General features: G+C 31.9%; 1 protein-coding gene across 1 annotated transcript in view; it reads right to left on the reverse strand.

Moving 5' to 3' along the window:
* Positions 1 to 9,530, reverse strand: part of LOC143072715 (uncharacterized) — a 38,188-nt gene extending 28,658 nt beyond the window's left edge. Inside the window, exons 1-8 of the mRNA XM_076247812.1 lie at positions 9,373 to 9,530; positions 8,967 to 9,026; positions 4,620 to 4,682; positions 3,928 to 4,069; positions 3,336 to 3,564; positions 2,289 to 2,459; positions 1,662 to 1,739; positions 491 to 520 (exon numbers count right to left, since the gene is read on the reverse strand). Coding sequence (XP_076103927.1) covers positions 491 to 520; positions 1,662 to 1,739; positions 2,289 to 2,459; positions 3,336 to 3,564; positions 3,928 to 4,069; positions 4,620 to 4,682; positions 8,967 to 9,021 — 768 coding nt within the window. The 5' untranslated portion in view covers positions 9,022 to 9,026; positions 9,373 to 9,530. The remainder of the gene's footprint in view (positions 1 to 490; positions 521 to 1,661; positions 1,740 to 2,288; positions 2,460 to 3,335; positions 3,565 to 3,927; positions 4,070 to 4,619; positions 4,683 to 8,966; positions 9,027 to 9,372) is intronic.
* Between the last annotated feature and the right edge of the window lie 9,164 nt (positions 9,531 to 18,694).

The raw sequence follows: 18,694 nt of genomic DNA on the forward strand, positions 1-18,694 counted from the left end.
TGTATTTCAAAATACTAAACTATAACATTTTCAAAGCTAAAAAAAAACAAAGAATGTGTCCCCAGTACACGGATCACCCATCCGCACTACCATTTTCTATGTTCAGTTGACCGTGAAAATGGGGGGAAATCTCTAATTTTGGCATTAAAATTCGAAAGATCATATCATAGGGAACATGTGTAGTAATTTTCAAGTTGGTTGGACAAACTACCTCGACCAAAAACTTTAGCCTGAATAGGAACAGACGAACAGACGGATGAATGAACGGACGAACGGACACAAAGACCAGAAAACATAATGCCCATAAATGGGACATAAAAATGGTGGAAAGCAAACCAAATATAATGTAAGTTAGCTAATTAACAGATTGACTACTCTTGTTCATTTGGTATGGTACCTGCCAGTAGCTTGGGTAGCTTGGCTTTGCAGTGGTAGTTTCCGGTGCATTATAGAAAAAGACAAAATAAGTATTAGTGCATCATTACTGTACCTTATCTGACTGATATCCATCCCAAAAGTTCTACAGGAATAAATATAATACATATTTATATTACAAAATTTACAAAAAATAAAAACACACAAATACTGAATTCCGAGAAAATTTATAAACGGAGAGTCCCTAATCAAATGGCAAAATCAAAAGCTCAAACACATCAAATGAATGGAAAACAACTGTCAAATTCCTGTCTTGGTACAGGTATTATCTTATTTAGAAAATGGTGGATTAAACCTTCTTTTACAGCTAGCTTAACCTCTCACTTGAATGAACTGATATATTCATCAATGATTATCTACATGTTTATCATTTCACATGAGCAATATTAAACATACATACATACAAATTGTAAAAATATAGGATAAGATCCTTTACTTATAAGAGCTACGGTTTCGCAGCTAATATCAAACATGCTCAATTTCAAAGAGATTTAAAAATTAGAACATCTAAATTCTCGAAAAAGAGCAGACTAATGCCGCTACAGGGCAGCACTCGCACCCGCAAAGTGGAAAGGGATTAATATAAGTTGCAAAACTTGTTTCCCAATCCACTATAAATAAATATGTTTAAAACTAAACCTAAACGAAAATAAAAATACTTGTGAAAGTAATTTCACTGGATAATAACTTTCACATTCAGAAGTTTTGTACATACACTTTCAAAGGAAACAAGTATGTACCCACTGGTCTTACAACTGCATGTCTTTCACAATTTTAGCCGTATAACATATTACAAGCAACCATAATTTAGCATGACAAATACTCAGAACACTTAGATTAAAAATAAGCTGTAGAACCATATCGAACCACTTATACAATTGCATCTTTACTGTTATAATTAAAAGTGGAATATAACTTTTTTCTTTAATCAGATGACAAGTTCACTATCTATTTATTTTTGCATAATCAATTGTTATATCAATAAATACCAAGCATAATGTTTATGATTATTCAACAGACTGAGTATATAAGTAGTTCATGATACAGCTGAGATTTTAATGTAAAATTGACCAGAAAAAGTTCATGTTCTTTAACGACAGCAGTCAAAAAGAGAACACAATAACTATAATCGTTTGAACAAGAAATCGCTTAAAATTTTTAACACGCATTTTAAATATTGAAATTCAAAATAAAAAATATGTTTCCTCATTACTGTTCAATCTTACCACTGGATTGAGTTCGTCACATGAGGCTCTGGATGGTTTAGAATAGTCACAGTGCATTACCATCCATTGTAAATCAAACTGAAAAAAAAAAACCAATAGCAATTGTAACTTTTTTGGTAAGCATGAGACTATATATATATGCATATATTCATTGAAAACTAATGAATGTACATGACACCGTATACATATATCGAACTCAAAACTTCAGCATAGATAGTGTTACTAAGCAAATTCTGTTTAAAATGAAATATGATGGTTGGTATATATGTATTTTTTTCTTGATTAGCATGTCACGACTGAATTAAGTTTATTCTTCCCTTCACAGACAGTTGGATAAACTCAATATACCCCACTAGAGGACTGTTTATTCTATATTATTTATCGCAAAATTGAACTTTTCACTGGATTTTGAACTAATAATGAGCTGTATGATTGTGTTCCAAATGAAACAGAAAGAGCTTTAATTGTCATTCTGTTGCATTTTAGTTTTTATTATCTATTTCATGTAATGTTTTGTCGACTATTTGTCAACTCGTCTTGCTTTTGGCCAGTATGTGTCTGTTCTCCAATTTGTGTCTACGGATTGGTCCTTCCCTGTCATAAAAAAGTTTATCATTATGTCATTACCATAACAGTTCTTGATTTCTGTGCTTGTCCGATGACTATATTTCCTGTGTTATCTATGCTTCCCATTGTACTGTCTGTAGCAAAAACAAATGTATGTTCACAATCAAGAACTAAGGTTATTTTCTTCTCTGTGAAACCAATGATCAATTTGTGCCACTTTTTCTGGAAAGCCTACAAATAAAATAAAAATGTTGTACTCCTTTGACAAAAAAATACAATTGAGAATGGAAACGGGGAATGTCTCAAAGAGACAACAACCCGACCAAAGAGAACAGCCGAATGCCACCAACGGAGGCGTGCTCCAGCGAAAATGGCATCACACTAAACTGTAAACATTTATAAATGGTCCCCCCCAAAAAAAACATACAAGACTAAGGCCAAAGGTTACTGTCTTAGGACAGACGCGAAATTGTGGCAGGGTTAAACAGTTTGCTTAACAGATTCAAAAACAAATTAAAATCTTCAAAATCTGTTATATACAGTTATAAAAGATTGTTTATTCTGCTAAATCTATGTACAACGGTCTTATCTTTAGTTTATGTAATTGCTTATTCTAATGCTAGAAGTAAGTAGCTGGCTTAATATGTATATTTATATAACATCTCTTTGTAATCAAACCATATGAAAAAAAGTAAGATCACAAAAATACTGAACTCAGAGAAAAATTTAAAACAGAAAGTCCCTAATCAAATGGCAACATCAAAAGCTCAAACACATCAAACGAATGGATAAAAACTGTCATATTTCTGATTTGGTTTAGGCATTTACTGTCCCCGTATATATATATCGTACTACGTCACCTGCACACTGTGTAACGAATTTATTTTACTGAAGCATAATCTGCATTCTGTTATGGTTATGGCCTGTTTTTATCTATTCTAAGTGAAGATTGCGAAATAGAATATACATTATAATAATGGTAGTAAAAAGATTGCATAATTTGTATCTATAAAACAGCATGTTCATCTCTATGCAATCATTTACACTTATAAAAAAATCTGCGTTTTTGTAATCTGTCAACATCTTATTCAAATTGTCTATACTCACGTTTCTAACATCTTTCTTGTTAAATTTGGCAATGGAAATCTTTCCATAGTTGTTTAAATAAATCACTTGAATTTCTCTCCCTTTTCCATATAAACGAACAGCAAATTGAGTTTCACCTCTGTTATCCTGAACGTCAACAAGGTCCCAAGTTTCACTTCGAGTTTTACTCGCCATTTTATAAGTCGAGATAAAAGAAAATTGCGTTGGGAATCCATCAGGAAAAACATCACTGAAATATGATAAAAGCAACTGATATTTAATAAAAGTTTAAGTAACAATACAAGTTTCAAAATTTCTTTTTATTATCTAAATGGAACAAGTGTAGACACAAATCAGTGTAGATAGTATTTGTTTATTATTTATTGTTTTCTAAAACCAAGTTTATACATTAGTTCTGCCCAACCAAATTGTTTCCAGAGTTATTTCTGGCTAAGTCTCGATCAAAGTGTGTTAAAATGTGTTCAACTGTGACAGTCATCTTCAGTTTTTTTCAGATCGGTAACAAGAGCTCAACCTTTCTATGCACATGGTTCGACATTCACTTATTTAACAACTTGTCCGCTAATATGATTACTTGTAATACTATTCATACCTCGTAGAGACGGTCAGAAGATCGGCATCGGTACGACGTGATATCCTGTAAGCTTTTTGTCGAGGTGAAGACCCTCTTTCTTCTCGGATACCTCGTTTTGAACTATGGTCATCAAAGTTTAAAGCAGAAATGAAATCGTAAGCTGAAATAAATGTCATATTATCAGAGCATAAACATGTGAATTTGTTTTACATAAAACAAAAAGTCAGATTTCAAAAATTGGTACAAACAATATTAACATTACAGTACTTTTAAATACATTTTGTGTGAAACACGAAACGAAATTTTGTATCTAATGAGACAAGAAGCAACTTACAAATTTAAGAGAACAACCTATATGCAACATATTTTGTACATTTACTTTGAATGCAGCCTTTATGTAAATTCATTTGGAACTATATTATCTGTAAAATGACTTAGTATTTTAACCAATTCAAAAGAGAAAGACGAAACTAGACACAAGCATGTCCCGCGCAAAACTTAGTCATAGAATAAGAGAAAAATAAAAAAATTAAGAAGAATGAGACGAATAAGTATGTCTCTTAATTTTATGGGAAACTGGAAACTATGGTGTAAAGGATAAGAGAAAACTGATACATCCATGAGTTATTGTCAAGGAAGGAGGGCATAAACATATCAACAGCAGCATGTATTTGAAAATCAGCAGGAAAAAAATCCCAGATAATACATACCTGGAGCATCTTCATCGCCTTCGACATTGTCAGGGCATGTTCTTGCTGATACCGAAATAAAACCTAAATGAAATAATATAAAAATACAATATCTCAAAATATATTTAAAATGATAAATATGGCATATGTGCAAATGTGTAAAAACATTTATTATTTTTAATATTGAATATCTTTATAATCGTAACATGCATGCAAACTTTCGGCGATGGAGATCGTTTCTTTTGCACATCATTTTTTTTTACAACACAGAACCATCATATCACCAATATGGAATTCCAATTGTATCGACTTATAATGTATTACTCAGCATAAAACCCATATTCTGTTTCAAACCAACACACTTATTTCAGAAAAATTGCTACCTTGTTAATAAGGAGCTCTCAGATGCGTCAAAGACAAGTGTATCGAGATAACTTGGAATCAGTTTTATAACTCAGTGTAGCATAGGTTTATTTATGTGGTAACATTATACTGCCTATATTTTCTTTTAATTTCACAACTGCAATTGCAAAATAAGCAATAATTCTTCGTGCTCAGAATTATTTAAGTTTTGTTATTGATATAAGTCATGGTCGAAGATATTTGCACGTAAGCACCCACGAGTATGCTGTTCATATCTCAGTCTAAAATCTAAAAAATCTAATTCAAATATTTAAGTGATAATATTCAGTAATCCGTTTTCAAGGTTTATATGAAAAAAAGCATGCTCGTTGGTGCTTGATGACAGATAAAGCTCGTGCTGAAAATACCTGCAGTTATTCACATGCATTAAAATGAAATAACACTGTTTTGGTTGTTGCGTTGCACAACGATATTCCTTAATCTTGAATAATAGTAGAGTTTTTTAATGCTATAAATTAGAATAAATGTTATAAACAAGAATTTGATTTCTTTTAAGTTTTAAACATTTACGATAGATTTAACAGCTGCATATCACTATGTAATTGCACAGCTTTGCTACTATTATGTGGTTATAATAATGATCTTACTACTTAACCGCAGACAGTATTTCAAAAATAAAACTGATTTTGGAAAGGGTTCAAAGAAATCTTATCAGTGCACTTGTGTGTTCTCCATTAAATAAAATTGTCAAATCAGCAAAACTAGTAACAATGATTTGCGAAAAACTTATTTTGACTTTTTTAAGGAACGACTCACAAAACTGCGCACTTTAATGGCATAGAACTTAGGGAATGAAATACCAGTTTATGAATTATTGAGGAATCGTTCTCCTTCCCCCAATCCAACTACTCACGACTACATTGTTGTCTGACATCGACCCAGGCATTTCATCCCCTTTTCAACGGGCGACAACACGCTGAACATGCGTAAATATTAACAAGGATGTGAAAGTCCAAGAATTTATAAACTATTAACTCATAAATTTCTTATACTATGACATTGATCATGTGACCGATAATTTATCAGACATATGAAATAATTTGCATGTTTGTCAAATCGTATATTAGACCTTTTCTACATTGTTAGAATAAAACCTCAAGTTAATTCACAAAGGTAATAATATTGGTTTTTATACAACTCGAAACTTTGAAAAAGAGGTATGGGCTGACCGTTTGATTTAGGGAGGGAGTTAATATTGTAAAATGTGAGAGACTCAGTCAGTTTAAGTACATAATAAAGTCATTTTCCGACGTATTCATATGATGCGTAAGGTTCAATGATAGTGTCGTCCGATTTTAGTCACAATTATTACTAGTACCTTTCGTCATTTTTTTTTTTTCAATAAAACCAACTGAACCATTTTTACTTTGGGTCTTATTTTGCAGATTATCTCAAGATTTATTGGCAGAGCTATCATACTGTTTCTGAAAACCTAAAATATTTCGGTCTTCCAGTTTTTGTCTGAATATTTATTGTGAATTAATATACACTGATCTAATGTTCTCTAATCGAAATGCTTTGATAGTATCCGGAGAGACGGAACCCTTAATTTAGAAAGGAGGGCGTAGTCCCAGTAAAGTGTAGAATGGACCGAGGTGAACAACTGGGAGTATTTAATGACAAAACTCATTCAAATCGTGAAAAACATGAGATTTGGGGAGGGGGAACCAAATGAGGATGTACGCCCTATACGACATATCCTGGTATCATAATGCACACAAAGCAGCTCTGTATTTATACTAAAACTATGATTTAAAGGTTAGGAAATCTTGTTAATACGTGATAATGGTAATTATAATAGTCACAGATAGTTGAGATGTAAGGTGATCCATTTGACCTGTTGTCTTTCAAATGATTATTGATCATAAATCGTTCTAGTATTTTCGATTAAGGACAATGAGCTTTATTACAATCAATGAAAGCCAATAAATTAATTTAAAGACAGAAAATTCATACTTTTCAGTAGTTAAGCACCAAAAGTTTCATTAGAAAGAATAGACATGTCGTCACAAGGGTATAGTGTAACATTGCTTGTCAGTCTAAATTAACCTAGGAAGACTAATAGTGTGGAAAAGTATTGTTTAACATTAATAATGAATTAACTCTTTGTTACTATCTAAATTCAATTTGTGAAATTGGGCCAATTTTTTTTCTGAAATAAAATATAAGTATGAAACCGCGTTAATGCAAAACTTTATTATTCACCTGAAATTTTTAAAACTGTAATAATTTTGCGGTTTTTTTTTTTTTTTTTTTTTTTTAAATATCCAAAATGTAAATGGGTGCTCAGTCAACTGCTTTGGTATAGACATGTTTTGTTAAATTTAATATACATATGCAGTCAAAAATATAAAAGAATCTTGTATGCCTTATACACATCGGCTTTAATTTGTGTCCGATTTGCTATACTTTGTAATTTCACCGCGCACCTCATTATCTTCATATTTCACGTTGTTTTGTCTTCACAGTTGTTTATATAGATTTTTATTCGATATAATGTCTGTATTAACACACTGAATGTGTTACACTGTATCATTATAATTGATGAAACCGAGAAGTTAGAGCCAACAGGGAAAACAATAACAATTCATTGAAACTATTCTGATTCTCAGACGATAATACAACAGTTATCAATTATAAGATAGAGATGGATACAAAATCATTGTGGAAAAAGTAGTGCAAACCAAAAGCAAGAGAAAAACAATTCTGCACTCTTTTGTAAAGAAGCAGCTGTCCGCTCCGAATGAGATAGAGATGGATACACAATCATTGTTCCAAAAAGTAGTGCAAACCAAAATCGCGAAAAAAAACCAATTTTGCACACTTTAGCATAATAAAAATTTAAACAATTACAACAGTCCACGCCGATTTAGGTAGAGATGGATATAAAATCATTGTTCCAAAAAGAAGTGCAAATCGAAAGCGCGAAAATAAAATTCTGCACTCTTTGGTATAGTAAAGAATTTAAATAATTGCAGCTGTCCACGCCGAATGAGATAGAGATGGATACACAATCGTATTGTTCCAAAAAGTGCTGCAAACCAAAATCGCGAAAAAAAAACAATTCTGCACTCTTTAGTATAGTAAAGAATTTAAACAATTGCAGCTGTCCACGCCGATTGAGATAGAGATGGATAGAAAATCATTTTGTTCCAAAAAGTAGTGCAAACCAAAAGCGCAAAAAACCCAATTCTGAACTCTTCAGCATAGTAAAGAATTAAAACAATTGCAGCTGTCCACGCAGATTGCAGGCACACTTATCACTCTCATAAAACTAATTCCTATGTCTATTGAAAGTTCATACTGGGAGCGAGCGTATCAAATCATTCTAACAATCATATTAGACAGCGTGCATCTATGTTATCAATGTAAGCCGTCAAGCTCTAGACAAAACTCTTTGAGATTTCAATCTGTTCTACCCATCTTATTCGTAGAACATGTTTTTCTTGTTAATGAATGTTATCACTCCTCTGTCGAATGTTATTAAAAGAAAATATAAAATTTTGAACTTGTATGCAAAGTTGCAAATCATATCTTATTGAAATATTAACCGAAAGAATAAAAAAATAATTTCAACACTGCGTCTAGACTAATATCAGAAGTAACAAATATTTAAGTAAAGTTTCCACCAGCAAATCATATTAAGTGACAGCGATACAATTTAACGAGAAGTAACAAGCTGTCATTTCCCATATAATGGACTATAAAATTGAAAGCTATTGACAACCTAAACGTTTTAACAAATATAATATCATTTTAACTATTATGTTTTTCGTTTCAACAGTTAAATATTTCAACAAGTGTGAAAAATCAAACTCAATGAGAAAACTAAACACCGGACAATCGGATAAAGTAGATATCCTTCATGTTAAATTTTCCGCTTTTCTTCACAAGATTTTTGGCTATAGTTAATTGAAATGAACACGACAAGTTACTTCTACTTACCTATACAAAGGGCTAGGACGAGGAGATGACTTCTCCTACACAGGTGGGTATCCATTTGGTCTGTAAGTGAAATAAAACTCCTTTTAACTTCTACTTGATCTCACGCAAACAATTTCCCAATTCAAAGTTACAGTTTACAAACATATAATTAGCAATGTGTTTAAAATACAAAAAAAAAAAATATATTAATAAAGGAAACCCGTAATCAAAAACATATCAAAGTAATATTAGAATTTATAAAATTACAAATGGATAATGTACACACTCGGATATTGAAAAGAGAAATATAATCTTATCAAATAATTTTAACAATATAAGAGAATTCCGAATAATAAAAATGTGTCTTTTCTTCAGAAATATCTTTTCAATATCTGTCTGTGTATATTTGCAATCAATTTCTTCTTACCTTTTTATTTGAATATTTAAGATTTTCCCTCAAAATAGCATGTGAATTAGTCCTATGAATCAAAGTTTGATAATACCACTTTAAGCACAAGCAAACTATCTCTCAACAGTAGATCCACAACGCTCACAATTCCATGTCACAAACCCTTGTCACCTATTCTGCAAAAGAGGTAGCATTTAATTCTAATTGTACTATTTATAACTATGGGTAACATAACTTTGTACGCTGATTGGACAATATTAAATCAAAGTCAAGAAAAATCAAGCTTCAATAATTATGAAAAAAGTAACTCGAAGCAGCATGGATGACTTACTCGAAATTGAGAAGTTCAAACATTGATCCTTGTTGAAGATATTACAGATGACATAGACAACCTTTGAAATTTAAGCTTTGGCTACGTTCTTTTAAAATCCATTGACTAATCGTAACATAATGTCCCCGTTTAGTATTAATATATATCAGCAGACAATGTTACAAGGATTGTATGGTAAAATACCCATCAATCTAATAAGTTTACAAGCCAAAGTTGTACACTCTTTTGAAGTTGCAGACAGTTTTATTTTTGCGTTAGATGTGTTTTCAGTATATAAATACGTAGAATAGCGTAATAACATAAACATACTTTTAGTTAGGTCAACATCTTAAGCATGTTGACTGCAGAGCTAGCCGGAAATTTTCTGTTTGATGAATGATTATTTAATTGACAAGCACTGAAACATACACTTATGTCTATGTTGTCATCAAAATGTGCACAAACCTCTTCGTATCATCTTCCTATAAACCTCCGATACATCTTAATTAACGCTTATTATCTCTAAAAACTTATTTTCTTACTCCTCCTTGTCCCAATACTATTACGATGTTCTCGTTTTTCATGCAATCAAAGCAATTTGCATATTTACAACAAACTATTCTTCATACATTAGGAATCAGTAAAGCAATACTCGCAGATTTAGAACCGTTATATATACAGAAGAACGTTCGTTTAAGTATATGCAGTTAAGTATGCACTTAAAGCAAACATCTTTCAAACAGTTTCGAGAAAGATAAGGTTTTTATGATATATGCTTGAAACTTAATAGACATCTTTCTTCCTTAGATAATACACAAAAAGGATAACAGTAATTACAAAAAAAAATCTGATCTACTGACCACCAACGCCTCCGAGAAAATTAAATAGACGTCAAACAAAGACAGATCTTGTTATACTTAAATTGTTTCGCCAAGACGTGGTAGAGATTCGTCACATTTTTAGCGAAATAAAAACCCATTGCAACAACTCTGAGGGGAACAATTGTGGCCTTTCACGACAGCATTTCTGGGTTCTAATTGAAAATAATCCGATTTTAGTTGTCGTCTACACGGAGTTGGGAAGAAAACTAGAGTTGTGCATGAAATTGAACCTTTGCAATACCTATTTGAGTGTCTTTTGACGACAATACTTAAGGTTATTTTTCTGCGAGTCCCCTCAAATATGCCACTTTTCAATAAAAAAATCCAAATTCCGTGCCTTTTATCTCGGTCGAATTACTTTGCAGAACCCATGGCTGCACTTAATTTGTTGGTTAGACACAACCGTCAAACAATTATTAACTGTACATGAGACTGTAAAACAAAATACTGGTATAAAATTTTAATTTTTTAAAACTTTACAGGCCTTAAGATATAAACTAGACTATAAGAAAATCAATTAATCCTCAATGATTCTATAATAACTTTAAATCCTTTCAACACGCTTTTAAATAGTGTCGTTCTCTCCATCCTGTTCTTACTTTTTGCAGAGAGCTTGTGGGTACATTTCCAGTCATAAAGAAGAGATGTGACTCAAAGATAATTGTTAATTAATAATGGCTCAATAATCAAAACAAAAGAGAAAAATAATGACCTGGTATCAGCAATTGATATTGAACAAAAAACATTATAACAACGACTGCAACCAACAACAATCACTGGGCTATAAAGGCACATACAGACTGTGCAACGGCACAACATAAGAACAACGACTGTAACCAACAACAATCACTGGCCTATGAAGGCACATACAGACTGTGCAACGGCACAACATAAGAACAAATTGTAAAAATCAATAAAAAGCCATAAGGCATAACTTATCAAATCGATCCTGAGCACAAATACAGCTCAAAAGAAAAAAAAATGCATTTAGTACCAATTTTAGAGTATTTATAAGTACCAAAAAATATTGTTCAAAGAGCAATTTTAATTATGGATATAAATTATGCTTTTTTATAATTAAACATCAACCAAGATTCGTTTGGAAGTTAACTTAAGGCATAATACCACTAAATTTCAGTACGTCACGAAAAAAGATCGAAAAACCATATTCCCTTGAATTTGACAGTTGTACGAAATTAATCTTAACTTATTTCGTTTATTATTTTTTTTATCTGGTGTTTCTAAAGGAATAATTTGAATCTTGAGGTCACATGATTACTAAATATATAAAAAAAAAAAGAAGATGTGATATGATTGCCAATGAGACAACTCTCCACAAGAGACCAAATAACACAAATAACACAACTATAGTTTACCGTGCAGCCTTTAACAATGAGCAAAGCCTATACCGCATAGTCAGCTATAAAAGGCCTATAAAACACTTTATATAAGCCTTGTACAATGTACACAGGAAAAAACAAATGTGAAAATGTGATCGGTTAACTTTCAGAAATGGTAATTTCTTGTATGAATTGAAATGTTGTCTGTAGTACTGGGCAGGATAAAACTTTACTCATGTCAAGTATTTCTTTATTTGAAACAAAGAATAATTCTGAACAATTTTTTGAAAAGTGCAAATTTAACAAAGACTAGTAGGGGAAAATCAATGGTGGTATAACAACTTAGGAGTAAAGACAAGTATATGTATTCGTTCTCGTCTCAGAAATGGATGGTTGCGATTTGTCAGCTTGCTCAGTCTCGTCTTATTGTTAGAATGTCGCATGATAAAATAAAAAAAGAAATGAATTGATAATGTCAATAAAACACCAACGAGACAAATAACAAAACTATACCAAAACGGACAGCATACATTTTACGTGAAAATAGGTGCATGTACAATACATCAAGCTCTTAGGCGTTCACAGTCTTTAAAAGTTGAGAAAAATTAACAGAAAAAAATCAGGCCAAATTGTTTAAGCATACAGTAAACAGTATTCGAAGCTTGGGTATTAATTCTCAATTGCTGCCACTTACAACGTAAAAACCCCGAAGGCCATCAATGGTTCTGTAACACAGCGAGAAAATTCATCATCCGGAGGCGGGCTTCAGCTTGTTCCTAAATTAAGATGTGTGCTACTTCAGTGATATGGACGTAACACTTCACTCCAAAACATATAAATGCACTAAAGTTAAATAAATCATACAAGACTAACAAAGACCAGAGGACACTGACTTGGGTCAGGCGTAAACATACGGCGGGGTTGAACATGTTTTTTGAGATCTCATCCCTATTAACTCTAGCCAATGTAGAACAAACAAACAGATGTTGCGATAGGCACAGTAAAACTCAGTAAACTAAAAGTCCGATTTCGGTGTCAGAATAGGCATAATATACTATATATAGTTATGCAATATCATTGCTTTGTTTTATAGACAGTTATTTCAAAATATCGGTTATCTTGAATCTTTGATTGTCTAATTGTTCTATTCTAATTAATATTGACACACTTTTCTATTCAATTTCTTATAAATTAGTCTATATAATTTCTTGTAGACATTGGGTCAATCAAGATAGGGTTGTTGGTGGGTAAGACCCTTTCTAACATTAACAAAAAAAAAATACTATCTGATGAATTATTTTGTTAGCTTTCTTAGTCTCGTCTGATCGTTAGAATGGTGCAAAGAAATATTGATAAATTGACTTGCGTACAAGTTACTTCGTTGAAAATGTGCTAGCAATCTATATACATATATAAATATATAGTTATGCAATACGGTTACCATTGCTTTGCTTTATATACAGATATTTTGAAATATTCGTTATCTTGAATCTTTGATTGTCTAATTGTTCTATTCTAATTAATAGTGGCATACTTTTCTATTTCTTATTAAATTAGTCTATATAAGTTCGTGTAGACTTGTCTCAATCAAGATAGGGGACAATGTTTGATTGTTGGGGGTAAGACCCTTTCTAATATTAACAAAAAAATACTATCTGATGGGTTAACTGATTTGAACATTTCTTTTTGTAACGGCCTCAAACTTGTTTGACCTATGTTATCTACATTGCTTTAAAAATGACATGTATTTTTAATCATCCGTTCCATCAAAACCCTTTTCTACAAATTTACACATTGTTAGGTTTTTGACAAGATCTGTCATATAGCACAAATAAAAATATTTTTAGATCAAGATATTGTTAAAAATTCGATTGACTGGAAATTGTCTTTTCATATCTTCATGGTCGCCCATGTTGAAATCAAATAATTTTGTATAAGCGCATAGTGCAATTCAGATTATGATTATGCTTATTTGTTTTATTATTTTCAAATTCTCATTGTTTTATATATGATAGAGTTTATGATAATTTGTGGTCGTCTCGTTTGTCTGCTAGCTATGTAAATTTACAGACATTAAAATAAAAGCAATATTTGGCCAATGACATAGAAAGAATAGAAAATGGAAACGGTAAATGTTTCAAGAAGACAACAACCCGACACAAGGCTACATTATCAACACAGATAGAAAATCCCGCTTCCGGAGCACGTGACATTGAGGCGGGCTTCAACTATGTACAAATATCTAAAGATCTCTAAATAGTTCTTCTATCTTAAGTTCTTTTTCGTCTGACCGCTTTTTCTTTATGAGATAAAATATCATAAATATATAACGATAAAACTGATGTTCAAAAACATGTACTAGTATTAAAATTGAAAATGGAAATGGGGAATATGTCAAAGAGACAACAACCCGACCACAGAGCAGACAACAGCCGAAGGTCACCAATGGGCCTTTCCCATCTTATTTATTGTTTGAGTGTTACCATTAAAAGACTTTAAACTTTCGGAACAGTTGACACATTTATCTTCATACTACCCATCACAGGGTAACTACTGATTTCCACAAATTAAAATGATATGGTATTTTCCAAAAACGGTTTTTATAGACGAAATGATGAATAATCAAAGAAGAATCAGCATGATCTAAAGTCACAGAACTAACCATATAGAACAATCAAATGAAAAACAAAATAAAATATTTAATTGTCTGATTCTAACGGTATACATTTTGGTTGTTGATAATTGTCAGTTTTTATGTATCATTTAACGGAACCTCTTCTTAAGATCTGACAGGTTGTAAATGCGTCAGTAAACATTTGTTTAGAAGCGCCAAATTTTATCTGTATTCGGTTTACAAAAATTTGCCGACCTCAAGAATATCAGTCTGATAAAAATATCTTAGAAACACATGTCAGATTTAAAAACTACCAAGGATTGGTACCACCGCCGGTGAGGCATAGTTCGGTACGTGCATGATTTTAAACGATTTAATTGTAAGTTGTCAGTTCATAAAATTATGTAACCGGACTCAGGTTGCAATTCTTTCAGGAAAAGCTGCATTAATTAGATCTTATCATTGTTGGTATTTTGGTACTATCCTAGAAGTGCGTACCTACGGTTATGTGGTAAAATGTTTCTTGCAATTCAGTACATTTATTATAGTAATTCTCAAGTTCAAATATTAAATGACCAAAATCCACCCCTTAACAGGATTCTTTAATGTCGAGAATTTGAATAACTGTCATATTACACCGTCGTCTTGACTGCTATGGTTGAATATTCAATGCAATATATCGGTGTTCAACTGTAAATATTTTGTTCAACCAGAGAGGCTTTCTGATAGAAAATAAGAATTTTAATGATTTTCAATATTTAGCACGATCGAGATCATCATTTACTGTAAAAACCATAACTCTAGCTACATTGCTGATGTGTAAAAGTAGACAACCTACATGAACATGCATGCTTACACGTGAAGACTAGGGTGGGAATCGTAGAAAAGGATCACGGTCAGGATTACAGATCGAACATCGTTTGCGACAATTTGCCTGTTTGGTTTATTACCATTGCAATGATTTCTTGAGAACAATATTACCTACGAGGTATACCAAAACATTTTATATTGATGAAATCACAGAAAAAGTAGACATAAATATTTAAAAATTGTTCATGTTTGTTTAATCTATTTTCTAATAGATAATAAGAAAATAGCAATTAAATTCATAAGAAAACACAACTTCCGAATATTTTTTATGTCTTTGGAATTGACGTATTACTCACATAAATTGTATCAGTTAGGAAATATCACTATGATCATGCTTAAACTTTTGATTTCAATTTTCTTTCAGCCAGTACTTCAGCGCGGTTACAAACAAGGCCAAATGATTCACAAGGTCCTTCCAATCACTGAACAGCAAATTACAATAAGTAAAAGTATCTAAGAATGTGAAATTATAGTTTGGTCTTCGTTTTTACAATCAGACCAATGTCTGGTGAGGAAAATGATAGAAGCATCATATTCTGGTCTTCCAGTATCAAGTTTATGTTTTTTCTGAGATTCTCATTTTAGTTCCTATATAGTCATTTGATTTAAGAGAAATACTGTCTGAGTATCACATTAAAACGAATAGTATTTATTAGCAAAAGGTGACATATATTACCCGTGAAACATGCTGCTTAGCGTGCAAAATTGCACTTTGCCTCAGAAGAAATACTTAAAAATGTAACTATTTATTTATATTATTTACCAATTAATCCAGATGACTAAATATAAAAGAGTAAAGCTGAAAGCAGATGTCTAACATGAAGCCGTTCAGCCAAAATAAATGTATAGTGTTTCACAAACTTTTACATGGTATCAGTATATTGTTCTTACAAATTTGGTTATTGGTATATAATCTTACGTTAAATGGGTTGTGCAATAGTAACAGCGAATTAAAGGGGCGGTGTAGTTACGTCTATGAACAAGGCCGTAGATAATACTATAGTACTTCAGAAGAATCCGATGTACGTTTTGTCTGGTCCAAGGTACTGTCTAATAGTTCGTCCACAAGGGTGGAGTGGGGCTATGGTGACTAGTTATCAGTAATTCATACCATTTAGTCCTGCCATTAGATTGTTTTAAACATTAAACGATTGTAATGATATCTTCAAACGGTTTGTGTTTATACTGAATTCGAGACAGCACAGACTGGTATGAGTAGGTCATTAGGGTAGTATTTCATGTATTGATAACTCGACTAATTTGTTGGCCAATTTCTTATATTTCACGCTATTTGTTATGATCAATTTGACAAATTATCGCCTTTTTAAATTGATTTTTTCATTGCGTTATTTTATGTCTTGGTGACAATACTGAAGCATCAATGACCGTGTTTAAGTGTATCAAATAGACGTAATTATAGCGCGATAACATCTGATTTACCTCCTAATTATTTTATACATCCGCTAGATACATAAACCCCTATATTATAGCCAATTTAGGGACATAATACTTGTCTAACTATACAATCACTTCGTGTAAAAGTACAGTCAAGTTTGATAAATTTGAATTGCAAGTCTGTATGATAAATGCATAATAGATTTCAAAATATAAATTAAGAGATGTTAGAACTACATCAGTTATCCAGCAACCGAGAGATTAAAAAAAGGTAAAAGACATCTATTTATCCATATTATGTTTTTAAGATAATGAAATTGAAAATGGAAATGGGGAATATGACAGCAACTCGACCAAAAAGCAGAACATAGCCGAAGTTCACCAACGGAACTTCAACACAGCGAGAAAATTACAAACTTGTTAACTTAACCTTAACGCTAGTTCGTGTATTGTACAGATTCGTTACTCGCTGTCAACAACACCAATCCAATAAGGAATTTATACTGTATGATACTCAACAATGGCAACATAAAACAATGGAGAATTCCCGGCTACATTAATGTGCATACACCATTTTTAAAATGCAGCTTTATGCTCAATTAACCTTTTGTTCTTCGATTACTATTTTATTGAATGCATCTAATATGCCAATTTAACCAATTCGAAAACTGCACCGAAGCTTGCATATTGTATCTTGTTGATAGGAACTATGACTTGTGGTTTAAGCAGACTGTTATCATATCAGCAAGTCACATATCTTCTTCTGATAAGAGTTATTTATGCTTTACTGTAATCAAAATTTGATCTATGGACTGTAGTGCTAATGAAAAATTACATAACAAAAATGTTTACAATCCAATTACACTAATATCACAAAGATAGAACATCATGTAAACTATATACTGCAAAATAAACGGAATATTCGAGGAAAATGTGTATGTTAATGAATTACTGAACCACAATACAGTTGATTTCTCTGCCGCTTTGTGACTATAATGCTTCAGGCGTATGAAAACGAAAAATCGCCATACCAAACTCAGATTGACCAGTACGTCAATAAAGTGTTAAAAAAAAAAAAAAAGATATGAATATAATAAAAATTCACCTATATTGCTCCAAACGTTGCTACGTATTTATACATCCATGGCTTTGAAATGTTTGTGTTTACCTGATGAAGGTATACCAAAAAAAAGCGCGGCAAACGAACAAGTTTCTTAAGTGATATTTCATTGAAAATACTTCTTATAAGCTTGGAAGTTTTACCTCAAGATCCTGAAATCCAAATAAGCGGAATTTTGGACAGATTTATGTGTTAGCATGCTATTTTTCTGATTAAGGTATATAAAAAAAGCGCGATAAACACATGGAATTTCAAAAGTGTTATTTTCATTGAAAAAAAACACTTGAATAAGCTATGAAGATTCGCCCTTAGATGCTGAAATCCAAATAAGCGGACGTTTGGAGAGATTTATGTGTTAGCATGCTATTTTTCTGATTAAGGTATTTAAAAAAAGCGCGGCAAACACATGGAATATCAAAAGTGTTATTTTCATTGAGAAAAAAACTTGAATAAGCTATGAAGATTCGCCCTTAGATGCTGAAATCCAAATAAGCGGAAGTTTGGAGAGATTTATGTGTTAGCATGCTATTTTTCTGATTAAGGTATATAAAAAAGCGCGGCAAACACATGGAATATCAAAAGTGTTATTTTCATTGAGAAAAAAAACTTGAATAAGCTATGAAGATTCGCCCTTAGATGCTGAAATCCAAATAAGCGGAAGTTTGGAGAGATTTATGTGTTAGCATGCTATTTTTCTGATTAAGGTATATAAAAAAAGTGCGGCAAACACATGGAATATCAAAAGTGTTATTTTCATTGAGAAAAAAACTTGAATATGCTATGAAGATTCGCCCTTAGATGCTGAAATCC

The sequence above is a fragment of the Mytilus galloprovincialis genome, chromosome 1 (assembly GCF_965363235.1).
Source record: "Mytilus galloprovincialis chromosome 1, xbMytGall1.hap1.1, whole genome shotgun sequence".
Taxonomy (NCBI): domain Eukaryota; kingdom Metazoa; phylum Mollusca; class Bivalvia; order Mytilida; family Mytilidae; genus Mytilus; species Mytilus galloprovincialis.